Below are 27,108 nucleotides of genomic sequence, written 5' to 3' on the forward strand. Positions count from 1 at the left end.
ATTTGAAAGATGAAGGGAAAATTTCCACATTTTCTTACGTTGGTACAAAGGAGAAAAAGTCATCACCTATAAATTCTTCTAAAGAGAGCGTTAAGCATATGAAAAATGAGGGGACAATCTCAATATTTTCTTCACCTAAACTGTTTACAAACAAAACCAGTGGTTCTTTTTTTCTTGGCGGTGTTAAAATTAAGAATCCAGGTCCGCCATTACGTGTAGGGCTATCAAGAAACCATAAAGTAAAACCACTTCACAATAACGTTACGCTTTCTCAATAACAACTTACTTACACCAAAATATTTTATCTCTGTTTTAATAAAATATGTGAAATGAGTTGTAGGTGATTTGTAAATATTTCAATGTATAATAAACATTGTAATTATACACTAAAAAAAACTAAAAAGTATTTAATAAGCCTTCCTCCAGCCATGCTATATACCTATGAAGGGATTTTAGGCTATCACGTGATAATTTCCCAAAGCAATGTGGATACTCTCCCACTGTTCATTCTTGGGATTTTAGTTTTGGACCATAGTTTCCACAGTTCTTACTCTCTACATAGTCACTGACATTTCTTTAGCTGTAACCCACTTCACTAGCTAGTTCGCTTTTGGAGTAGCATTGATCTTTCGACCTTACCAATACCATTCCACGACATTCAACATTGATTCGTGGCTTTGGACGTATAATTCAGTAATTTGTCTAGATTCTTCTTATCCACTAAATAATTTTTTTTTCACTAAGTGCTGTTGGAATGAAGTTCGACTGTATATGTCTTAAAGTGAATGGTTTGAACCCGGGAACTCTGAACATGACTACCGCTAAGCTTGTCGAAACGTCAGTCAACATCAACACGTACAGTCCTTCTTAGGACTTTATTGTCATGGGTGATCTACATCTACACACATATATATATACGTCAAATGTCATTTGTGACTATTGTAGGACATCTAACCGTGGTTAAATATGATTAACAACAGAATGTAAATTTGTATTATAGGCTATAACGTCTTCCCAAATAAAATAAGAAAATTGAGCAGTTCTTTTTGACAGTTGAATGGTGAAATTATACGGTCTATTACAAATTGTAAGGGAGAGAAAGTCGTTTGAAACTTAGTTTTTGGCTTGCGCTTGTAGCCAACCATTGTATCATTTGCATATTTAAATTATTGGTTCTCTCTTGCACATTAAGTATATAACTTTCACGCAAATGCCCTCAAGAGCGTTAACTGTACCTCATAAAAATGTTTCTACCTTTTTCAAACTTATTTCTGATTCATTTTTGTATACAATACGTAATACAATTATATGTCTTTCAATACTCGCTCCTTAAACTTATCCATACTAAATTCCATCACTATTGTCTATAAAATGGTTTAAAAGTGGCAGGTTTGCATGTCTATACGACTTAAAACTTTTGCCATTAACCCTAAATGATGCCCAAGTATTGACATGCAAAAACTGGTATTTGCGATAGATTTCAATTGTCTCGGTTGCCTGTTTTGACCAAAACTTCCCAGTGATCTCAAATATATATGCATGTTCTACTTTGGTTGCTCCTAACAGTCGATTCATTTCAATTGAATTCATGATCCACGTTTAGATATACTAAAAGCATAGAAACCTACATTGTCTTGTATTTTTAAGCTTTTGTAAGTTATAAGAAAAATATGCATGTGTATGTTTTCAAACTTCCTTTGCCGAGGCATCCTTGTAAAAATCTCACTTTTGAAATATGTTTTTCTATATCTGTACATTATCATACATTAGGGCATTGTCAATCGCTTAAAAAATGTTTTGGGATAAAGAAACGACAGTCTCAACCTCAAGGCCAAAATATGTCAAATTGTCATTATACGAAGTCTGCATTCTGTACAGTTCTTGCTCGCTGGGTTAGATTGTCCATCTTCTAAATGTGTTTTTCTCGCGATATGACTCTAGCCAGTCACGTGCTTCTTTCATTGATGAATTCATTGGTCCCTGTCCGCCCACGTATGCGACTTTACCTTCTTCGATGGGGTAGAGTCTCTCAGGCAACGCTCCATAGGCCACATTTGCATTGTCGTCCATTGTATCTACCATTATTTGACTTGGAAAATTGAGTTCTTGTAGCTTTTGCGCGGCTTTGCATCTTTCATATTGATTTCGATGCTTTCGTACTTTGATAAAGTTATTCTAAAATGAAGTGAAATTAGCTTCCTTCATGACTTTATCAAGAAATCTTAAGACATGTTTTCTCTACACAAAAGATTGTCAAATAATGAAAGGGACGATTCTTTTCAAACAACATCTTTGTTTTGCCTAATGAAAGTATAGTTCAACAGAAGTTCACTATTTCTGCCTTTGAAAAGGTCCCATTTTATCAGTAAGATAAAAAAGCTATTAATATGTCAGCAGAACATATTGTCTGGCTATATAGCCTACTAAAATGTTATGAGTGTTTGCAAAAGATTTTTACCTGATGAAATTTATATGCTTCGTTATTATTATTATGGTTATACAAAGAATGTTTTATAAATCACGAAATTGCTGTAGCCGTTTCTTTCATGTTATACTGGAAAACTATTCTTCATAATGAATAACGTAGCTATAATATAACTCTACGATTTTCATCAATTCAAAATTATGTTGAAGAAATAAAAGAATTTACCTTGAAAGACCATCCATCAATTGGGTGAGCTTCTTCAATATATACAACGACAAAATCCACGATATCTGAAAAATCTTGAGCTATAACACCAAATTCTTTCAGTTTATTCATAAACACTGGGCAACTACAACTGCCAAAGTACACGACTAATGCTCTCTCAGCTTGAAGTAAATCAAGTAAACGCACACATTTCTTTCCATCGGGTGTTAGCAAGGGAACATTTTGTGCCTCCAGTCCGTTTCGCATTTCCTTTGTAATATCGACAACTCTTAATTTCCAAACTGACTTAAACATTTCCCATCCAAGAAATGTTTCCCAGTACTTGGTTTTGGGATATTTAATCCGGTCACTTTTCTCATACCATTCTCGAGCACAAACCCTAAACCTAGTTATTCATGAAAATCATAAAACATTAATCATGATCATTTTGACAGAAAAAAGGAAGAGATGCCATATATTGGTGTGAGAGTTAGTGCACCATTATAAGGCTTTTTTTGTGTGTGAAAGGACGTACTTGTTTATCAAGACAATATGTATGTGATTAGAAAAACGTTTTATGGTTGATTGGACAAGCAGCACAAAGCCCACATTTGAATTTAAGAACAGTCCAAATGCACACAAAATTTTATGTTGCCCAAAATACGTATGAACTATCTGTCTAAAATAAGATTGTATTACATTTGTATCTATATACGAGTATCCATAATGTATATGCCATTTTAAACTACGAATTCCGAAATTTTATGTGAACTTGTAAAAGCAATTTGATCTACCGTTACTAGCTTGTCCATTGTTCTGCGAGGTCTAAATTTTAGGCCCCCTTTACAGAGCTTACAAGCTTTTTACTTCTGCTATCTGTATATTTAGTTTATAAAATTTTACATCTGTAAGGTTTGTAAATTTTAGCTTGAGCTTACTTGCCTTCATTACAGGAAAAAATGACCGAAGAAACGAATGATTGTTATGGTTAAGGCGTGACATGTAAACAACGTAGGTTTCTCACCTGGAATATAATAAAATATGCTACAAATAGCAAAAATGACTGTTACTTCAACGGTAACCCAACATTTAACTGCGATCCTGTACATGTTTTCACCTTTCATGACTGTCTTGAGTGAAGTTTATGTGACTGGGTAGATTTCGATTCATACATTTATTGTATTTGAAAGTTCTTAATTTGCATCTTTATTCTTTTAAAAAGCGTAAAATCACGGTATAATATTTCCTGTTCTCTGTTTTCATGGGACATTTCAAATGCCAGGAATAACTGAATACACATGAATAACGGATCAACAACCAGAAATTTTCTCTCACAAAAAATTTCCATGCCTAATCGTTGAAAGAAAAGTAAAATGTATGCGAGACATGTTTTGAAAATTTCGTGCAAAGAAATCATGTCATAGCAAAATAACATGTAATAAACTTTAATATTCAATGCGAATGACGTAGATACGATAGTGTTAATCACGCTCGTAAAATGACCACTATTGTGTTTGATAGTTTCATCCGTGCCAGCAAATGTTTGTAACGATGGAAAACATCAAGGAAGAAAATTCAGAACATTCTTTACTCTATATAGGCATAGACGTTTTAAAGCATTTTTATATTTAATGAATGCAATCGAACTTACCGTAAAAGGACACCCTTGAGACCAAGACTTGGTGTTCTGTTGTCGGAGGTGTCCGCTTATGAGATGTTTGTTAATTTTTGCATAATTATAAAAATTTTTTTAAATATGACTGTTTTTACAATGTTTTGAAATATGATTATATGCTTGATAACGACTGAAAAGTCCAACATCTGTACAGTGAAACGTTTGAGTCCATAGACGTTATCATATAACAAATTCATCATGTATATTGTCATTGTACAGACACAATGCTTAAAGTTCACATGACATGAAAAAATTTTCTTTGAGGAACATAAATGCGCAAACCTGGAGAAGAAACTATAGTGGTTCATGAAGAAAAATGAAGGAGACGAAGGAATTTACATGCATTACAAAACAACATCTATTTATATACCGTAATATGTCAATTAGTTGGGATAATTACTAATTTGACTGAAAATAGATCAAGTGCAACCGCTTACAACAGTTTATAATGTTGTTTGTGAAAGTTGTTTTGGTATTCACCTCCGCTAACGAAAGGTCGTAAATGTGTCTTCATGTACAAGAGGTCTTGGCTTTTGAGAAGTGTCTAAGTTTCTTGACTGTATACTCCTTTGTTCATACTGTGTCAACCCTAAATATGGTTTTTAATTATTATATGGTATATTTATGAATATATAAAAAATTTTTATTCAAGTTGTGTGTTTCTCAGTCAAATGATTTTCGACAGATGAGAGTAGAAATATGACATTAAAGATCAGCCGATATAAAGACGGTGGAGGTAGTAGGAGAATAGAAGTAAAACATCAGTGATCGAACAGTATAAAGCTAGGACCATAGAGGTAGGAGAATACAAGTAAAACATTAGTGATCGAACAGTATAAAGCTAGGACCATAGAGGTAGGAGAATACAAGTAAAACATTAGTGATCGAACAGTATAAAGCTAGGACTATGGACGCCAGGCTCATCTTTGCTCTCATTTCCCTCTGTTTTACGATTATCGTAAATTTTTCAAGCTAATAGTTCATTTACATTCAGTTAAATTCACTTTATCTCCTCGATAAAAAGCAACTTTTAAATTTATGTATAGTGATTATGAATATGTTAATTAAGGATTGTGCTTGACCCGCAATTAGAATAATATCAATAGGTAAATTGAAGACTTGTTAATAGTATTTTGTCTTTTTAAAATTAAATCCATATGTACGCTATACGTACTTTTTTTCTTAATCTGCCCGTACTCGCACGGTCAGCGGCTAATCACTACGTGAAATGTGGTTGTATCTAACATCTTTTAGTAACATCGGGCATCGCATAATAAGGCCTGTTTCAAGCGTTAAATTTTGCATTTTCTCGAATACAATTTGGCGCTCGCGTTTTGCTCACAACAAAGTCTGGAACGCGATAAAGGAAAGGCGTCGATAACAGTTTGTGTAAAATGGTCACTTGGTCAATTCCTGCATTTATTGCCAGAAATATTGTACTTTGTTGACATCTAGCTTTTTCAACTTGAGTAGTGTATCATGCTCTTAAAACAGAACATTCAGACAATTTTACAGGTTCATTTGTCTGCATCGATTTAACATGAACTATTTGCTAATCAGTTCAGTAAAGTTCCAATCAATAAATTGTGAATACGAGGAAACTGATTTTTCATACGAAATTGGTCGTACAGCTGTCGTAAAAAGGCAATGGATAAAAGTCATATTACAAAGCGCAGTTTAAATACAGATTACCTTTAAAGAACTTCCACTGACTTTTCTTTTGCATGCAGATTTAATCAGTTTGTATCTGTTTCTTTTTCTTTCGATGAAATAACAGCAACACAGACCTCTCAATAACGTCCATAGATTACTTTGTGATGTTTTTTCTGACGATGTAATTGTTTGGTTCAATAGTCCGTTAAGGATGAATTAATTTCCAGGCATCCAATGCAATTTTCTTTTGTCGCACCCTCAAAAATAAGACACTGTGTCACACTCAGTTAATGGATGGAATAATAGCTGGCTTAAAGATCTGTTAAAGCTAGGAAAGCTTGCTATGTCGTATTTTGGGACATTTTTAAATTTTCTTTTCCGAGCCATAAATTATTCAAAGTTTTTCAAAATCGATAACATTCTCCAGTGAATCTATATTGAATACAAGATAAGATATTCCGTACAATATCAACTTTATTTGTTGTCTCAAACTGTTTCGGGAAGTACAAGATAAAGTCGGTGGTAATGTATTCTTTAAATGTTCATAAAAGTATTGGCGGAAGCATTTTTTCGATAGCAGCACTATAAACCACCTGGTGACATGCAGTACAAAGTATATAATTAAATCCATCTGTTTTTAAATGACGTGTCATGCTCTATGATATTGTCGTGTTGAACAAGCACTTTGATTAGTCTGCTTGTTGGCATGTTCATAGCTGCTCAATAAAGATAGTTTTATAGGTTGGTTTTTGTAGTAAGTCACTCTTTGAAGTATCTCTTACTTTGCTGGCAAATTATGAACGCGAAACCAAAAAAACAGTCAGTCTTTAACAAAGGAGTTTTGGCCTTATTTTTCAAATAGATTTCTTAGTGTGTTTGTTGTTCAGTTATTTTTCTGCATCAGATCTATGATTGCATGATTGGTAGAGAAGTCAATAGGATTGAGTGACATTTGAATGTCCACAGAAAAGGACATTAGCAACGAATTCTTTGTAACAAATAGTTTACATTGCTACATGACAACATATTTTATTAAAATCACCTCTGTCAACTATTGAAAGTTTAACTCTGTAATATATCAAAAACTATTCGGTTGAACAATAGCAAAATTATAATGAAATTTCTTACTTTGCAGAGATCCATACATTGTAAATATAGTCAATTGAAATTTACAAAACAGCTTTTCAGCTGCTAGAAGAAAAACTAATTTATTCTCCCACACAAACAATTTTAAAATTTAAATATTAAAGCAGCAGGTAAAGCGTTTCTATTATGCTGCGTAAATGCAAGAAAAATATTATAAGGCATCATGCATAGAGAATTTTCTAAAGTATTTTGGATGGATGTTAAAGCATAAAAGATGAATAAATTGGGTTCATTGATACCTGACGAAGCAAAATTTATTAGAAACATAATGAATAAAGTACAATCACTAAAAAGGCGTGTTAGAGCCACATCTACGTCCTATGACTTCTCTAACTGGCTTCTCAAACCTAAAAATTCACAACTCTTGTTGACGTTGCGTGACTCAAAGAAGAGAATGAACAATATTATATGCGTGTCTTCGTGAGAATTTCAATGCAAATTTAAAGCACGCTAATATAATTACGTCAATGGAATTAAGCTGTTGAATAATTTAAACATTAAAAGAATTTTTTAAGAGGTGTTTTATTTTTTGCAATCAGTATTAAATATTCCCTGTCACACAATCTGACTCAAAAGCAACGTAACAAAAGAGACATTTCTTTGCAGATTTTTTCAGAAAGCGTTTTATTGTAGAAACTGAATAAATTTGAGAGAATGTTTTGCATTCAATGACAATGTAATATTTTTAAAAACGAATTGTAGAAAAATCATTATTATTTTCAGAAAACTTGTTCAAAAGTATAATCTAATGACGTACATTTATACATATTGCACAAGTAATGGGCCCAAAGAACTTAGATTTTACATTATGTTAAAAAGACACAAACATACGTAGTACGCCAAAATTTATGATAGAAAAATAAAAAAGTATGTGCAGAAACTTTGCTTTTATACATTCGGTGAAAACGAAAAACACTTACCTGTATGAGGATTGTAACTTATGAAATTGTAAGTCTTAATTTTCTCTGAAAATGTTTAGGAGGAGTCGCAACCATTAATTTTTCTTTTGTCCTTATTTTCCGCATCTTGAGAGGAAAGGGAAGTAATACGTTAAAATGAACTAAATTTGTTAAAAACATTAGAAATTAAAATCATGTGAAATGTAATGTATAGAGATAATTACCTAAGAAACTAACGTTGTTTGAATATGATGTACTTTGGAAAGTTTATGTTAGGTTAAGTAAAAAGGGTAAATCATATTATAATGAGCTATAGAATTAAACAAAAGTTGCTTATAGACAATACTCCTTTTTGGCTTTATAGTATTTTATCTATGAACGGAAACTAACATCTGCAGTGCACATTTTTCTTTTAGTTTATAGAGACACTTGAAATAGTTGACCAATTTGAATAACGTCAAAATAAACATATTTTTCCCGGGTGTTGTTATAAGGAATTAAAATAATTTGGTCTGTTATTTTCAATGTAAATGGTATTTCTTCGAATTGTTGAAACAATATTTTGTTGCATATTTTTTCTGACACTAAATTTCTGCAATTACGGCTCTTTATCCAAAATATAATTGAAAATCATCAAAATTTGTGTCCCCGTCCACAGAAAAGTACTTGTCTTGTGTTGATATCAAAATTCAAAAGCCAATATTACTAGCACTTAAGGACAAGACAATTTCTGCTTCAGGTATATTTTTTCTAAGCTGCTGTTTGAGAAGAATAGAAAATAACTCGTCCGAACTCAAAAGAGAAATTTCATTGATAGCCACATAGCGTCTTCAATGGTAAGTAAGGAAAACATAAAGAAAACCTAAAATTCAGAGCCTATCACATAATTTAAGAACAATAGCTCTTATGTATTAAACTTCCTTATGAAGATCATACATTTCATTTATCATAGTCATGCTTATACTTAATCCAACAGATAATCTAACACAATCTTTATCTTATAAAATACCTAAAGCATTATGAAACACTTTTGTATGTTTTTTAAACATTTTCTATAGTTAAGAATAGCGCAGCCATGCATCATATATACATAGCTGCCATTTGGTAATTTGACTAATTTAAAATTCTTAAAAAACTTTTACTGTTTCGCAAATCTTTTATCATTTTATATTTATCCTTATGATGAAAACAAAACGAATTGATTGATCACAACCAATGATAAAGTTCTACTAATTGATATTTATGAATGTCTGGAAATGTATTATATCATATTTCCATTGATACGACAGAAAATAGTAGCTACATCAAAAATATTTGAAGCAACCATCATTAAGTATTTTGTTCTGAATACAGATAACAAAAAATGTTTTCCAACTATCATAGACATTTAAAATTATAAAATATTTGCAAAGTGTTTTGCGTTTTACATGAGAATGATAGTAAACTAAAACTTGAATGCATGTTGATAAAGAATATTTGATTGGACATTAAAACTAAGACTTATGTTTGAGGGAAATGATAAAGAAAGAGAGGTACATAATTCAACAAATTGAAATGGGTAAATCATCATCAAACATCAATACAGAAGTCATTTTAAAAGCAAGGAATGCATGCAAAACAAATGATACATTTTTCGTCTCTTGTTTCTTTTGCTACAATTATTCAATATTGCAAGAATATTTTGACAGATGGAAAATGCCTTTTAATTGTCTGAAACAAAATATTTGAAGAATTAAAACTTTTGATACTTAAAGTTGAATTCCTCTATTTAGTTCTTTAGACTTTTTACATTAGCAATTCTGTCGAAATGCTCATAAATTTCATTCAATTCAGAACTTATATAATTATGAGAGTCGAACTTCTCTTTACGACTGACAGATGTTGTAAACAGAATATCATGTATATCATAAAATGTAAGTCGAAAATTGTGCTCTGAAAATGTAAATGAGGGGGTCTGCAACCATTAATGTGTCTTTTTGTCCTTATTTTCTGCATTTTTGAGAGAAAAGAGAATGAATACATTGAAATAAACTAAATTTATTAAAACATGAGAAATTAAAATCATGTGAAATGGGATGTATAAAGATAATCACCTAAGAAACTAGCCTTGTTTGAATTTGATATACTTTAGAAAGTTTCATGTTAGGTTAAGTAAAAAGGGTAAAACATATTATAATGAGCTATCAAAATTTAACAAAAGTTGCTTATAGACAATACTCCTTTTTTGCTTTATAGTATCTTATCTATGAGCGGAAACTAGCATCTGCAGTGCACATTTTTCTTTTAGTTTATAGAGACACTTGAAATAGTTGACCAATTTGAATAACGTCATCATAAACACATTTTATCCCGGGGTGTTGTTATAAGGAATTAAAATAATTTGGTCTGTTATTTTCAATGTAAATGATATTTCTTGGAATTGTTGAAAAAATATTTTTGTTGCATATTTTTTCTTACACTAAATTTCCGCAATTATGGCTCTTTATCCAAAATATGATGAAAGATCATCAAAATTTGTGTCCCCGTCCACAGAAAATTACTTGTCTTGTGTTGATATCAAAATTCAAAAAGCCAATATTACTAGCACTTTAGGACGAGACAATTTCTGCTTCAGTTGTATTTTTTCTAAGCTGATGTTTGAGAAGAATAGAAAACAACTCGTCAGAAGTCAAAAGAGAAAATATATTGATAGCCAAATTGCCTCTTCAATGGTAAGCAAAGAGAACATAAAGAAAACCTAAAATTCAGAGCCTATCACATAATGCAAAAACAATAGCTCTTATGGATTTAACTTTCTTATCAAGACCATACATTTCATTTATCATAGTCATGCTTATACGTAATCCAACAGATAATCTTATACAATCTTTATCTTTTAAAATACCTAAAGCATTATGAAACATTTTTGTATATTTTTTTAAACATTTTCTGTAGTTTAGAGTAGCGCGCCATGCATCATATATACTTAGCTCCCATTTGGTAATTTGACTAGTCTAAAATTTTTTAAAAATCTTTTACCGTTTCGCAAATCTTTTTATCATTTTATGTTTATCCTTATGATGGAAACAAAAACGAATTGATTGATCACAACTAAAGATAAAGTTCTACTTATTTATATTTATGAATGTCTGCAAATATATTATATCATATTTCCAGTGATACCCCAGAGAAAATAGTAGCTACATCAAAAATATAGGAAGCAACCATCATTAAGGATTTTTTTCTAAATCGAGATAACAAAAAAATGTTTGTTAACTATCATAGATATTTAACAATGACAAAATATTTGCAAATGTTTTTACGTTTTTACATGAGAATGATAGTAAAATAAAACTTGAATGCATGTATGATAAAGAATATTTGATTGGACATTAAAACTAAGCTTTAGGATTGAGGGGAATGATAAAAAAAGAGAGGTACATAATTCAACAAATTGAAATGGGGCAAATCATCATCAAACATCAATGCAGAAGTCATTTTAAAAAGCAAGGAATGCATGTAAAACAAATGATACATTTTTCGTCTCTTGTTTCCTTTGCTACAATTATTCAATATTGCAAGAATATTTTTGAAAAATGGCAAATGCCTTTTAATTGTCTAAAACAAAATATTTGAAGAAGTAAGAATTTATTTAATACTGCAAATTTGCATTCCTCTATTTAGCTTTTTAAATTTTCTTTACTTTTGCAGTTCTGTCAAAATACTCATAAATTTCATTCAATTCAGAATTTATATAATTATGAGAGTCGAACTTCTCTATACGACTAACAGATGTTGTAAAGCAGAATATCATGTATTGTTTAACGGCCTTCATTTCTGTAACTAAACGACATGTAGTTACAGAAGGCCAGCGAGTCTGTTAAACACTGCGCAACAGATTATTTGGCATTTAATTTTGCTGGCTTAGTTAAGCAATACGTCTTTCCCATTCATCTGGTAAACTGAGTTAACATGAGCAAATTTGAAATCAACCCATTTTAAATTTTTCTAAACCGCTCTTGGTGAATTTCATATATTGCGTCATTTCCTTATAGTGGACATTGAAATGTTTTATTTCTTTCTATGCTTTCGTTTCCTAGAAACCTTACATCTATTTATTCAAAACACGTTCTAGGCGGGTGAACTCTACTTATTGAATTGTAAACATGAGTCTTTATAATGAACAATTTGTCTAATCTATTGCAACAATATCCAATCATCATAAATTATCTGAAAGCAAACGTGAAAAGGAGAAGGAAGTTAAAATGTTACATAATTATAGAAATCAATACTTGATTTATATACCAAAAAAGTTTAAGAACAAATGATTATATGATTATATTGATGATAAGCCTTTCATAAATAAAGTAAATGTTTTACTACAAAAGCTTTAAAGAAATTAGTAATCGTCCACCTTCTAATAAATAGAAAATAAAGATGATATCAAGCTCAACAAAAGCGTTTCTTGGGACTCTCATAATCCTGTCTATTAGTGGCCAAATAGTAAATGGTAATGACGACATATCAATCTGCAAGAAAAGCTTAGAGACATTAAAAGACAACGTGAAAGAATGGATGGAAACTTGCGTTGATAAAAATGGCAATGACGATAACACAACTGCATGCAAGGAAGTAAAACAATACAACAAAGAAATGATGCAAATGCAAACAGAAATGTGTTTTTACAAAGGTATAATCTTTGACAAATTTTCATAGTTTCTTGTTCATAGCACCAAAAACAATATTCAACAAAAATAGGTAGAAGTTGTGCAGCCAATCTAATTTCAGTTATTAGTAATATTTCTACAGTGAAAAATTCTTTCTAAAAATACTTATTCTGGTCTTTCACAAAATATTATGATCGTAAAGTCTATAAAAATTTGCATTTTTAAAATCCACTTTCATCGTTGTTATTTATAGTTTTTTTATTATTTATTTAGATGTTTATCCAAAGCCATATTTGATTATTATGAGCTTTGATAAAATATACTCTGTTGATTCTATTACTGGAGATATTCATGTCAGCACTATTAATGGTTCCAGTAAAAATAAATCTGACCATGCATCAAGATATAATGACATAGAGATTGATGTACTTGAGAATGTGCTTTACTACATTGATGACAAAGACATCAAACGGGGAAATCTTGACTTGACTAGAAACGAAATTTTTGCGAAAAATGTTTCTGTTCATGATATTACAGTTGACTGGATTGGTCGTCGTATCTTTTATTGACTCCACGAACATTATCTACCAAATTTATTTGAAAAATAAAATTACAAGTGTTATGAGGCTTCAACCAGGCTTACAATTTTCCAGCATTGCATTTGACTCAAAACATGGGTAAGGCGATATTGAAATTCTTTTTTTACTTGTAAGCGTAAAATTAATAAACTATGTCAATCTATTGGAGGGTTTTCTTAAGTAAGGTAAGAGTTTTTGTTTTTAGAGACGGTGTTTTAATTTAATAGAAAAGTTGAATTTTATAAGTCCGTATTATGGTTTGTTATTTAAAGGTTTAATAATAGAAAAAAATATCGATTTTCCGGGAAATCAAAACTCGGTTTTTCCCAAGGGAGCGAATATTAAGTATTTTGTTGGCTATAAAGAAACAAACGTCATATAGTTCGACAGATTTTTATTAAAATCAACGTCTTTCGGAGAGATTTGGCCAGCAAAATTTTATTGCGTGACTATAAGGCATTTCAAACCAACTGCAATAATGAACACGTTTCGTGTGATTATTCAGCACACATGCAGTAGAAAATAACATGCAGATCCTGAAATTTCAAAATCGACAGCGATATTTATGTTGAGCAACCAAAGAGCTTTGAAAAAAGGTAACAACGGAGGGATCAATGTTTATATATGATGAAGTCATTAAATGAAATAAAACAGAGCGTTAGAAACTGAAATAAATATTAAATAATTACTTTGCACATAAAACTTTAGTCAAATACTCACAGAACCTTGGCTTTCCACAACCTACAAAAAGTAGTACAACTTCACTGTGCAACTTAGTGTTGTACATTTAATTCCATTACTTGTTTAGGCTGGCCACCTAAGAGCGCTTTTCTTTGTCAGAAAATGCAATTTGCTTGACGCCTCCATGGTAATCATATGCTTAATAAGATATGCCCTACACATAAGATTTCAACAAATTGGGAGCATTGTTTGTTGCTATACTTTGCTCTTTTGTATAGTTTTTTGAGGCAGTGTAAGAGATGTGCAACAATCTCAATACGGAATGGCAATAAAGTTTTAAAATATTCCCGAATGTGTTGAACGTAAAAAACTTCAACTTTTCGTTTTGTAATGAAGATAAAAAAACTACACACATTCCCACGTAGTTACATGAAAAATATAAAATGGATTTTAGTTTTCAAAAATGTGGCAATTTAAAAAACATAAAATATATCAAGTTTATAGTTTTTCAAGCCTTCTTTAACTTGCATTGAATGGCAGAGTATATTGAAAAGTCGAGAGCTGCAAATTAAGTGGCTGCACACTTCCCTTTAATAAGTCCAATCACACATCCAATCAAATCACCTGAATGGAAAATCATTCCACTACCTTTATTTCATGCAGTGTTTCTTAGTGTAGCTTAGGCAAACGTTAGGTCTGTAGCTGGTCCACTGATGATGAATCTGAAGATAATAATCATGTGATTAAAAGAAATTGGCTTAAAAGCCTTGTGGAGCGAGAACTTTCTGAATATGTTATAAATAATTTACGACTTTAAAATAATTTCCTCTTACTAACGATTCCTATGAACTCTCCATTCATGAGAGCCTTCTAATAAATAAATACAAGCCTCCACTCTTCGTGCAAGGAGGTTCCACTCCACTTAACCTCTCTTAACTTCACTAAATTTTACTTCCCAACTTCTTTATTATGTAATCCGTTTGACACCGCCTCCTTTAGTCGTAATTTAACACCTTTTGTAAATACAATATCTTCTCTTAAAATCTCATTTTAAATTATTACTTGCCTGAATATGTCTTGAGTAAGGACGAAATGTCAGTATAAATTCAATTTTACAGCTTTTGGTCTATTTCTATAGCTCTAATTAAAACTATATGTTAGGCATTAATTGTTATCATATTACAAGAAAAAATTAAGTTTCACGAACACACAAAGCCAAAAGAACGGTCATATATACGAGAAAGTTTTTAAAGAGTTCGGGGCAAGTAGCAATGAACGACAATACCACATGGACTTTACTGTTACTCAAATGCGTAATACATTTAAGAAATGTATTGGAGAATGCAAATATGCTGCGATGATTATCAAAACTACCAGTTGCATCAAACATTTTCGATAAAGTAAAGGCCATAGTGTTCAAGCAGTTTTTGCAGCTTGTCCAATCCAAAGATTCTAAAAAACACGAACATGACATGGCGATAGAATCATCATTTTTAAATGATACCAATAGCGTTAGCTCCAGTGTCAATCTTCTTCTGATTTTTCAGAAAAACAATGAAAAAATTTGACAATTAAAAAGAGAAGGTTAAGATAGTTATAAAAAATCGTTTGTCCAAACAAACAGAAAAAAAGTATCAACAAAAGACAATGTTTTTGAAGCTATAGCTCTTTTAAAAACATTTGTGGATGATGATCCATCCAAGGAGCTGCTAATTTTCATGCAAGATGAAACTGAAAAATTAAGAAAGCTTAAAATTGAAATGACAAAGCTTTCTTAATTTTATATCTACATGAAATGGTGCATAACATTTACCAACACCAAATTTTCAATTCGAACAAAAATTCCACGCATCAGCTAATTTTCAGCATTATCAATTACCAACACAATTCATTCAGCAGCCACTCCAAACTACAGCATTACTCATTCCGACAATAATGTCAAACAATACCAATCATTATAGAAGTTATGTGAATAAAATAACGTATTACATTTATTAGTATGTTCTGAACCACATGCAATGTTTAATTACTTCATATATTTTAGTTCGGTTTTAAAGAGAGATTTCAAATGATAAAGGTGATCTTTTCCTGTTAGTTACAATAGCGTTATGTTGCTATATTATCAAATTTTTTGAATATGCTCCATTAAACCGTCTATATATGAAGGTAGTTCTGAATACTTTGACAACATCTTTGTCTTAACAAAAAAAGTATTCTATCTTTCCTTTCTTGCACATATTAGCCTGCCAATTGTTTATGTATTTCAGTACGTATAGAGAAAACTAATGTACAAAACAAATATTTTTATTAAGGTATCTATTCTTGGCAGAAAGTACAGAACTTTTCTTATGGTTATGGAGCATGACTGCAAATAAACATCATATTCGTTCAGTTTCACTTCAGTCAATAGCACATCATCTAACGCTTGACATGGCTAAAGAGAAGATTTATTGGCGAAGTTCAAACGGAAATATTTTTTCCTATGTTTACTACTCCCAAAATGTAACTGATTTTGGAACTTCACGAGGTCCCATGGCAGTATTTGGGGATTTCATTTATATCATAACTAGTGTTGGACGAAGTGTCGTTAGTGTCCATAACACAACAGATCAACGTACGAGACGTAAATATTTTCTTCCTGTAAACAACAGTTATCTTGATTTGGCTGTAGCAATACACAGTATCACTCCTGACTCAAACGGTAGTTAAATATTTACTTATTTGACATAATAATCTAAGACTTGCAAAACTCCCACGCTAATGTTCATAAAATAGAAAGACGTTAAAAGTTCAAAGTTACATTGCCTTAGTAAACGGTTGTTCTTCCTTCCAAAATTATAAAAAATTTGATGAACATTAAGTTCAAAGTGCAAAGTGTCTAATTTGGACATTTTTGCCGTTTGTCTATTCTTATCAAACTTCTTGGGTGTTAAATTTAAGTCTTTATTGTTTCTTACATCATTTAAACAATTACTTGGGCTTGAAATCAGTCTTAAATAAAAAAAATCATGAAAATAGATTGAAAAACGTCCAAATTGAGCATGTTGTGCAGTGAGCTTAATGTTTATCAAATTTCTTAAAATTTCAGTATATTGCAAAACAGAGTTTAAACTTTTACATCTTTGGATTAAACTAGATTTGAAACTTTTCATTTTCTTTGTGCATGCTGTTTAAATTGAGGCGATTACGAAGTACTCACATGGTTTTTGAGATTAGTTTTTTCATTCATTTTACTTTAAATAAACAAGGCAAAGCCATGCCAAAATATATGAGCTTTGACACATTTTGTGAGAACTACTGATGAATTGATAATTTTCTGAACATTTTTCAATTATCTAACTTCTTTAGTATATCCCTTATAGTGTCCCAAACAGCCAGCAAATTTGTTCATACTCTGTAAATTTTCAACATTTATTTAATTGTTTTGTTTTTACGAAATGCGCGAACACCAAAATTACCAACATTGCATAACAAACTTGCTTGCTGGGTACGTCAACGTGGATACTGAGTGATAATTTGTGTTCTTTGAGGAAGAATATGTTTCGTTTAGAATCCCTGGTTGATTTTATTTTTAATTTTATTGATCGATATAGCGACAAGCACTTTTCACTTTCCTTTGTGTGGACCCAACACATACTATCGTAAAATTAATGGAACATTGAACTGCACGTGTATGGAAGGATACTTTGGAGAATGTAACTCGTGCCACGGTATGGATTTATTACTGTCTTTATCAAGATTTTTTATCACCGATCATTAATAAGGAGCATCTCTGTGCAGTTTTAAAACTTTGTTCTTTGTTGAGAATCCTGAGCTGTTCTCTGTGCTGTTGCTTCTGTGCAAGGAATTTGCTGCATCTACATTTTACATGTAACCACAAAAATAAGGCTCACAGCCACACATACAAGTTCATTATTACCAATACAATCAAGCAGGAAATCAGTAATAAATTTATGAAAAGCTTCAATACACTTAAAACTTCCTAAGCACACAACATTGAAAGTGTATGGTTCTCTAAATGACAATAGCATATGTTAACATTAACACATTTTGAGTTTCTCTACATTAAGGAGGGGGTAGGGTTAGGGTTTGGGTTAGGGTTTGGGTAAGGGTTATGGTTAAGTTTAACACTCCTCCTGAAGTTAGTAATCTAGCCATGGCCCTGCTAACCTAGATACACCATATTAGACAGTCTTGAGTTTATTATTGGTTGGCTTTCCTAAACTAAGAATTCTGTAAATACAAACTTTAAAAAGCATTTTGACAGACATGCTTCCAGTTCCAGACCTCCTAGAATGAGTGCACCTCAATAATATTACATCAAATGTCTTCAACCAATGGATTGTAGCTTTATGAACTTATTCCAAGAACAGACAAATATGGCCGTTGTCCGATTACTCAGTAGGCTATGTAGGCTGAAGCTTACATTCCCGCGTTTTTAAAAGTCCTGTTCTCTTTAAACATAGTTTTTACTCTTTGCCATTCTAGATGAGATAAATGATCAAAATTTCAATAATATATCCTGTTGGAAACTGTACGATATACTATTATAATGCTCTATGTATAGAACTCATAAAGTAGTGAGTTTATCTCGTTCGAAATTTAAATTTATTCTATAATGTTTACACTATGAGTAACAAAACTGAAGCAAAGGCAATGGAGCATAAGAAACGGAAACGTCGTCAAAAGACTGAAATTTTTGGAGAAAATTATATCACTTAAAGTCCCACAAATTTTTCTAAGCTTACAGGCCGCGCAATTAGTCCTTCGCCGCTTAGTATGGGTGGTATGCACTGATAATGTTCATTCATACATATCCTGTTAACTTTCGATGTAAGAAAATTAGGTTTTACTATTAAGAATTCACTTCCTTTAAAAACCGAAATAAGCAATATTTTTAAGATATACAATAAATAAGGTAAAAAAATGTATGTAAATAATGTGTAATAACGTTTTTCAGTAGATGGCATTAAATTTCTACTGGGTTTAATAAAATTTCAAATGACTTTCTTACTATTCAATTTAACGCTATTAGAGTTAGACTGGAATTTTCTATTCAGACATAAAAAAATTTCATGTAAGCACACATTACAATGAAATTGACTTTATATTCTGAAATTGAGTATATTGCAAAACAGCATCCCCACTTCAAATGTAATTCACAGTAGTCAATAATATCCATATCTTACATGCAATGCTTGTGTTCTGTAGGTTTTCAGCCTGTGAAACATGAAACAAGCAATTTTTAACAAATAATAATAATACCTAGTAATGATTTCATTCGCTTAAAAACACTTTTTCACAAAATTCAGTCGTTTATCCTATCATAACATAACCTTGAGAAACTGAATTTTTAACATTTTCAATTTAAATAGCCAAAGATTGCACTGAGGTACAAAATAATGGCAAGAACGAAAGTGGAGTTTATCAAATTGATCCTGATGGTCAAGGATCTTTTAATGTCTACTGTGACATGACTTCATATGGTGGTGGCTGGACTGTATTTCAAAGACGCCTAGATGGAAGTGTTGATTTCTATCGTGGGTGGAATGACTATAAAGAAGGTTTTGGTAATCTTAGTTTTGAATTTTGGCTTGGATTGGATAAAATATTCCGACTAACATCTGCAAGGAGAAATAAACTTCGTGTAGACCTGGGAGACTGGTCAGGAAACAAAGCATATGCTGAATATGATTATTTTGCTGTAAAGAATGAAAGTAAAAAATATCAACTAAGTCTTGGTAAATATTTTGGTAAGTTAATACGTAAATATATACGTTTGAGGAAAAAACATTTTGATATATACAATATTTTTGAATGATATGAGTGATTGCAGTTTGCAACGGGGGATTCTCCAAGTTTTGATAAAAACGGATAGTAACGGTTGGTTTCGAACTAAAGCCTTGTTTGTCAATAAAAGTATAATTAATTTTGAACTTAAAAACTTACCGAAAAAATACAATAAACAAACGTAAAAAGTCGTTCCAACTTGCAAACGATTCTGTTGCAACGATTGATTGTGACATGTAATGATTTTGATTAACTTATCATCAACATTAAATGCAAATTTAACTGCAGTTGTAAATTACGTAATAACCTAGCACCTGAACAACATGTAACTAATAAACACGACTAAATTATTTGGTACATAAGAGAGAATCTATATTGTCCAATGATCATTGACTGAAATCTTTTTTATAAAATGCAAGCATTCAAGTAAGCCCCTAGTAATTAAATGTAAATGCAAGTTTTAATGCCTAAATGATATATACATTATAACTTGTTCCTACATTTAAAAGTTTTTTATGAACTTATAACAGCAACCTAAAACATAACAGAAATTTATTTAAGTTTACATGAACAATTCACATTTGTAAGCATGAAACACAAATATATCAATTGAGCGTCGGAAAATACCCAGGTACGCCATTAAGTAAGGTCTGTTTCATACGTCAAACTTTACATACACCGAACAGAGCCCTTTATTTGTAAGAGTTGGGACATGTATTGTTCTCTGGTTTGCGAACGTTTACTGGACAATATCGATCACATGATTAATTTCCGTCATTTTTCTTCCTAATTTTAAAATTTCAACTAGTGTTTATATGGCGATTACTACAAGTTTGTTTGTGTTTTGAGAAAATATTTTGATTTTTTGGAGGTATGGCTACAATAATTGAGTATTTGATAGCTAAATCATGTAACTGCATATCGCCATAATTATGGATCGAGAAAAAAGAAAGAAATGGCTTTACGATAGATTGGATTGTGTGTAGTGACCATTGTGTCTAACTAATCTTTATCTAAAGCTTCGTTTACGAAGATTGTTTTCAAGTGAAAAATCATTGGAAATATTTCTCCTAATGCTAACGATTCAATAGTTTTCTTACATACAAAGCCTGTTCTTTATAGAAAGATTATGACTTATCATTATGTTCGGAAAATACTCTAATTTACAAGTTCTTAACCACTTCAAGAGATAATTATTGCTAATCCAATATGCTAAAATAATATACTTTCGAATATTGTATTTTGCATCTTTAGGAAATCCTTTGAAAGTATAATATCAGTAATCATAATTAAAATATTTACTGAAACAGCTCGGTAAAATACATTACTGGTAATGAAATACACATTCTGACTGTACTTCAAACCAGAACATGTTCAATTTGGTTATCAATGATTTGTTCTGGTCTTTACATAATCAATGGTTTGGTGTGATCTTTGGTCTTTATAATTTGGAAAACATGCAGAAGTTTTGTCATTACTCAACTTATTATTTTTTTAAGATAGATTAAAACTTGGATCAGACTCATATACAATGTCAAAGTCTGTACAAACAGTGACATTTGTAGCAAACAAGACATTTCTTCAACAGCAGAATTGTTTTATAATACACAAACATAATTTCCTTTTCAACAAATGCTTCACCAAATAGAAGCCTATACCGTTTTGCATTAGAGTTAAACTTTAACTATAATCTCAGTTTCACAATCAATAAGAAATCAACAACTTCACATTAGATTAATAGAACATAAGAGCTACTGCATTTAAAAAACATTTTAAATTCATAATTTTCCGAGAAAATTTTTTGTAATCGATCTGCATTAAATTTTTATGCCTGGACTATATTGCAAAATATGTACTACCTAAGCAAAATTTCACGACCACAGTGCTTCAAAACAAAACTTGGATAACACTGATTCAATGGTAGGCACAGTTTAAGTGAAAATAAATTATAGCAGCTCAATTGTAAATTCGAATACTTTTTAGTTTTAGAATAAGATTATTAGTGGGGAATTTTTAAAGAATATATTTTTACCAGTTGAGTCGCCTCTACGTTTTCTAAATGTAAATATAACCAAAAATGAGCTGCAGTGATTTATTTTTACATACCTTATACCTGCCAAAGCATTGATTCAAATCTGGAGATATGTGTAGTAACGTGTTTTCCCGAACAGGAATATGCAGCCAAAATGTCGAGTATTTTCTTTATCGCTGGTAAATTATAAGCAATGAAAACAAATATCTTGGTGCTGTAGTTGAAAACTGCGAGAATATACGTTCACATACGTAAAAACGTCTAGCAGTGGGTCACGATTAGTTTCAAAGCACGAACTAGTCAACATCGAATGTAGCTAAAATCTGCAAAATTGAGTTTGGTTTGCAGTAATTATTCACAAAAACGCCAAAAGCTTGATTGTGGTTTCCGATATATTTAAAATTTCCATTAAACAAGGCAGAATTTTATTATTCTTTTGCTCATTTAGCAGTTTTCACACAGTTTTATTACAAGTTTAACTTGCAAGTAGTCACGAAAATGGCGGCTCCGCGCTCGCCCCAGACCCGTTGTCCTAGCTCTTACAAATAGAGGGCTCTGGCACCGAACGCATTAAAGACAAAAGAACCATTGTCAAATGAAGATTGACTGAAGTCCTTTTTATATCTAAGCCTCTAATAATCAATTGTAAATGCAAGTGTCAATGCCTAAATGATATATACATTAAACTTGTGTTAATGGAAGTTCAAAAGAATTCTATAACTGCATTAAATGCGATTTTTGAAAGGTATTACTTTTCTTAGGAAATGCTGGAGATTCATTACGTTATCATAAAGGCATGGCGTTTACAACAAAAGATTCAGATAATGATAAGGAACGTCGAGGAAACTGTGCTGCACTCTTGAAAGCTGCATGGTGGTATAATAATTGTTATTTTTCTAACCTGAATGGACACTACTATAGAAGCAACCAATACAATACCCAAGGTGTGGTTTGGTATCATTGGAAAGTTTTTGAATCCTTAAAGTTCACTGAGATGAAAATAAAACCATAAAGAATTTCCAAAGACTGTGATGTTATAAATTTGATCATTATTTCTAATGAAACTTTCAACATATAATAAAAACATTTTAGCTTTTATGTCTTTTAAAACAACCTTGATGAAATTGTTAAAAATGCGTTGGTGAAACAATACTTTTCTAATATTTTCCCTAAAAATTAGAGCTGATTTAGGTAATTATATGATTCTAATGTTACGTCATTTCACTCATTTTTTTTAATGAGATGTTGCTCTTTAAAGCCCGGTTTCCGTATGATCGTTCCTGTCGTAAGGATCGTCTTTGTCGCTTGCAATTTGTAGAAGCGACAGAGACGATCATATGGAAACGCTCAACTGAAACGACAAAAGCGATCCTTACGTTAGAAACGATCCTTGCGTATCGATCGTTTGAGATAGACTAGAGTTCTATCCTTGCGACAGAAACGACCGGAAACACCTTTTACGCGCTTGCATTTTTTTAATGGAAACCGGTGCAAAACGATCGTTACGAAGTAGCTAATTCTATCTTTTCGCCCCGTTTCCCGCAATCTTGATGTACCATGCATTTCATGCAATTATCTTACATCATTATTCACTATGTAAACAATGTCACTTTTGATTGGTCAACTACCTGCAAATAATTCTAGATATCTGTAGGTAAGACGTCTATTTACAAATAACAGTTTGCCATGAAAAGCCGATTTTGAAAAAAAATTCAAATCATTACCCATGTCGCATGTTCTTAATCGTCTGAAGCAAGACTTCTTGAATGGAGAACGTCGCATGTATGTGATGTAGGAGATCCTCTAAGCGTTCTTGTTGACGCCATATTTAATTTATATATGCACCAATCTATATATCATCAACACACGACATGCACACGACACACGTGTACCTTATGAACATGGAGGCAACTGGAATACAGTATGAAGTATTAACTGACTTGCAAAAAAGCTATCTTGAAGTCTTATTACGATCAGGGAATGAATACAACGGCAAAGGAGAAACATGAAACAATACAAAAGGCAGCTGATGAGGCAGGGACTACATTCGAAAAAGTTAAGTGAGTTAGTATTTCTACCTACTTTTTACTTGGAAGGGCAGGCTACTGCAGTACTCTCAGAATTGTGCGCACAAAAATCTCGTAATCCAAATCTGTGACCAAAACCTATTTCTAGTTTGAAGTATTAGCATACATATATTTTTTGTTAAAAGTATTGTTGCCAATGAAGTGCCAGGCGGGAAGCGGATTCTCAATATAAATATTAGAGCCCAACAAATAATTTTAAAAATCGTCATAAACAATTTGGTTTTATGAAAGGTACTGAAATTTTTCATCATGCAGTAAATGTAGTATTTGCGTAACATTTCCTATATAGGTGGAGGTTTGCACGTAAGTATTTCTCCAGATATTTTCTGACGCTTCTTAATACCTTATATGACAGATTAATAAAACACACTCAAGATCCTTTGCATGGTTACTACTGCGGATGGGATTTGCTTTATAGTGATTTGATTCTATAAAATTTATACACAAAATCCTTCTTGTAAACTTATAAGAAATCTTCGCAAAGTGTTACGTTGCTTTTACGTTTGTTCACAATGATAGTGCTCATTGTGTACAAGTTTGATACACACGCATAAGACATTATTGCTGACTAACATCTGTTCTAAACAAATCCACATGGAAAGAACTTAGTGCAAAAGACCATGCATTTACACAAATATTTGTAAAGAAATAACGCACACTATATGCAAAAAGTTGATGAAGTGGTATTGCACATTTCTAAGATTGTTCGATGTAGAATGTTCCTTATAAGATATGGTATTTTAAAAATAGCAAATGGTGTTTAGGATACAATACCACGGTACGACAATACAACAAGGTAAAAGTCAAATTCAGTCACGTGATGTAAATCTAACGGTAAACAACACTATTTAACTGTTCATCTACTTACGAGATAACCAAAATTGATCGAGGATTTATAACTTTGAAGAATTGAAAACATTGCCCAAAAGAAATGAGAAAGAAGAGACAATCTATAGAAAAGAGGAAAAACAAAACTGAATGATGTTGTTTCAGAATTTTTTTTAAAACATACGTAAAATTAAAACATTTATTCGCAGAAAGACAAAACTGACGCCAATATGTAAGCACTTGCGTACAATGGCTAAAAGAGTACACGAATAGGCAATGTAATAAAAAAGAGAATTGCTTTAAAAAGTTATGTATTAATTCCATCAGTTATAACTTGACAAGCCCTAGGTATACTTAAAACTGACCTAAATGATGTCAGTAAACTCTTAACTGACTTAACTGAACCTTAAATAAACGAGAACTACGTCAGTGAATCAGTCAAGACATACGTACCCATAGAAACCTAAAAAAGAATTTTAAAAATTTATCTTGCGTAATATTGATATAAGAGGACAATTGTTATAAAATTTACCTGTCAGCTTCGTCAATAACTTTTTCAATCTTATCTAACGTAATTTCATTCGTTTCATTATAAGCTTGTTGATACGTACGGACGAAAAATACCTGAAATATCGAAGAGTTTAGGTGATATAAAAACAGCAGACCTTCGGGATGATTTCGAGGCCGATAAAAAAGCAACTTTTGTGCAAATTTTTATAAGATTGCTAAAAACACAAATATTTGCGTGATTTTCGACCTGGAATACATAATACCTCATGCAGCTAAACACCGAAGGAAAAAGCTATACGGCAAAACACCGAGGGAAAAAGCTATACGGCAAAACACCGAGGGAAAAACATATATACGGCAAAACACCGAGGGAAAAATATATATACGTCAAAACACTGAGGGAAAAACATATATACGGCAAAACTCCGAGGGAAAAATATATATACCACAAACTAGGCTCTTGCCCATTGTGCTAGCATAACTTTTGGCATAATCTGAGGAATTGAGCATAAGTTTTGCCCTTTTTCCAAAAGTAGCACTGCTAGCATAATCCGTGTATTTTCTTGTCTTAATAGCACAATTTTAGAATAATTCAAGAAAACGAAGATCTCAGCTACTAAAAACGATAGATTACTATTAACAGTTGCTTCCACTCCTATTTTTCGATTTTTTTTTTACTTGTGTTGAGATACCGCGGGAGTTCGATGAAACGGAACCGGAAGTCTGTGTCTCGGTCCCAGACTCCTTAGTCTTTCTCCCAGTGCTCGTTTCAAAATGCCGGCCGCCACGCCAAACCAGTCAAGTGCAGTGAACTTACATCCAGATAGTTTACAAGGTTGCGAGAACAGAGAGGATAGACCAAAGCCTGCACAACTTGCCCGGGATAGACGCCTCGAATCCACCACTGGAAAATACAAGAGGAGGGGGACGAGTAATGTCACTAATGTGAAATATGTCCCTTTGCAAGATCGTGTTAATCAGTTCCCTGATCAGCACCTGAGTGTCAGAGGCACAACGATCTTTTGCAATGCCTGCAGAGAAATGGTATCATCCAAAAAGAGCATTTTAGCATCACATTGTAGTTCAAGAAAACATGCCAAAGGGAAAGATGCGCTGAAGAGATCAAGGTTAAGAGAACAAACGATAGCCGAGGCACTCAGCATAGAGAAGACTCGTAAAGACAACCCGCTGCCGTTGGCTGAGCAAGCATACCGACAGGAAGTAGTGGAGGAATTTTTGAAAGCAGGGATTCCAATCGGGAAGGTAGACAGGCTACGTCCTTTGCTAGAGAAAAATGAGTATCGCCTCACTCATAGTGCGCATCTCGGACAGTATGTTTCTCTTATTTTCAAGCAAGAGGTTGAGTGAATAAAGAGGAACTGTCTTTGCCAGGAGAAGATATGACAAGGGACGTTTCAGTAATATTTGACGGCAGCACCAGGCAAGGTGAGGCTATTGCGATAATCCTTCGCTTTATTAATGATGAGTGGATGATAACACAGCGTCTTATAAGAATTTACATTTGCTCAAAGTCGGTGAATTCAGAAGAACTAGCAAGAGTTCTCAACGAAGCCCTTTGCGTTGAATTTGGGATCAAGGCAAACTCTTTGCTTGCAGCGATGAGGGATGGAGCAAGTGTCAATCAAGCAGCATTGGATCGGATAGCATTCATCTTCCCAAAGATGTTGAACATTGTCTGCTTTTCCCACACGCTCGATAATGTTGGCAAACATCTGGAAATTCCTACGCTTTTGGGGTTTTGGAAACCTGTGGGTACGCTTTTTCAGTCACAGCCATAAAGCAAAGTTGGCATGGCAGGATCTAAACGATCGAAAGCCGAAATCGTATAGCGAAACACGCTGGTGATCAAAATGGGAAGTTTACAGGCAGCTACTGGAGCAGTTTGGAGACGTTGCTGGATTCCTGAATGATGCGGAAGTAGAGAACATTGCTC

At 32.3% G+C, this 27,108-nt stretch overlaps 2 protein-coding genes and 2 long non-coding RNA genes across 4 annotated transcripts; 2 read left to right on the forward strand and 2 right to left on the reverse strand.

Moving 5' to 3' along the window:
- Positions 1-1,893: 1,893 nt before the first annotated feature.
- On the reverse strand, positions 1,894-2,896 carry LOC124454890 (thyroxine 5-deiodinase-like). Its single transcript, XM_047005642.1, has 2 exons — positions 2,651-2,896; positions 1,894-2,175 (listed from the first exon to the last, which is right to left on the reverse strand). Exons 1-2 carry the CDS (start codon positions 2,894-2,896, stop codon positions 1,894-1,896), a joined length of 528 nt encoding a protein of 175 aa, XP_046861598.1.
- A 2,826-nt stretch (positions 2,897-5,722) lies between these two features.
- Positions 5,723-6,127, reverse strand: LOC124455057. Its single transcript, XR_006951681.1, has 2 exons — positions 6,092-6,127; positions 5,723-5,788 (listed from the first exon to the last, which is right to left on the reverse strand). It is a non-coding gene; the product is annotated as an uncharacterized LOC124455057 (long non-coding RNA).
- Positions 6,128-10,688: 4,561 nt separating this feature from the next.
- LOC124455055 lies at positions 10,689-13,011 on the forward strand. Its single transcript, XR_006951679.1, has 3 exons — positions 10,689-10,713; positions 12,410-12,671; positions 12,922-13,011. It is a non-coding gene; the product is annotated as an uncharacterized LOC124455055 (long non-coding RNA).
- A 284-nt stretch (positions 13,012-13,295) lies between these two features.
- On the forward strand, positions 13,296-22,943 carry LOC124455048 (angiopoietin-related protein 7-like). The gene is made up of 5 exons (XM_047005804.1): positions 13,296-13,325; positions 16,220-16,608; positions 17,501-17,617; positions 19,283-19,660; positions 22,491-22,943. The coding sequence occupies exons 2-5, from the start codon at positions 16,269-16,271 to the stop codon at positions 22,739-22,741; spliced, it is 1,086 nt and encodes a 361-aa protein (XP_046861760.1). The 5' UTR covers positions 13,296-13,325; positions 16,220-16,268; the 3' UTR covers positions 22,742-22,943.
- Positions 22,944-27,108: the final 4,165 nt, after the last annotated feature.

Source organism: Xenia sp. Carnegie-2017, unplaced genomic scaffold, assembly GCF_021976095.1.
Source record: "Xenia sp. Carnegie-2017 unplaced genomic scaffold, XeniaSp_v1 HiC_scaffold_3, whole genome shotgun sequence".
In the NCBI taxonomy this organism is placed as follows: domain Eukaryota; kingdom Metazoa; phylum Cnidaria; class Anthozoa; order Malacalcyonacea; family Xeniidae; genus Xenia; species Xenia sp. Carnegie-2017.

Excerpts from the sequence above, each read along its gene's own strand:
- LOC124455048 (XM_047005804.1), top strand. The coding sequence starts at position 16,269 with ATGACTGCAAATAAACATCATATTCGTTCAGTTTCACTTCAGTCAATA. Across the intron at positions 17,618-19,282 it reads AGAATGTAACTCGTGCCACG|CCAAAGATTGCACTGAGGTA; the intron begins GTATGGATTTAT and ends CAATTTAAATAG. Across the intron at positions 19,661-22,490 it reads AAGTCTTGGTAAATATTTTG|GAAATGCTGGAGATTCATTA; the intron begins GTAAGTTAATAC and ends TACTTTTCTTAG.
- LOC124454890 (XM_047005642.1), bottom strand. The coding sequence starts at position 2,896 with ATGCGAAACGGACTGGAGGCACAAAATGTTCCCTTGCTAACACCCGAT. Across the intron at positions 2,176-2,650 it reads TTGATGGATGGTCTTTCAAG|AATAACTTTATCAAAGTACG; the intron begins GTAAATTCTTTT and ends ACTTCATTTTAG.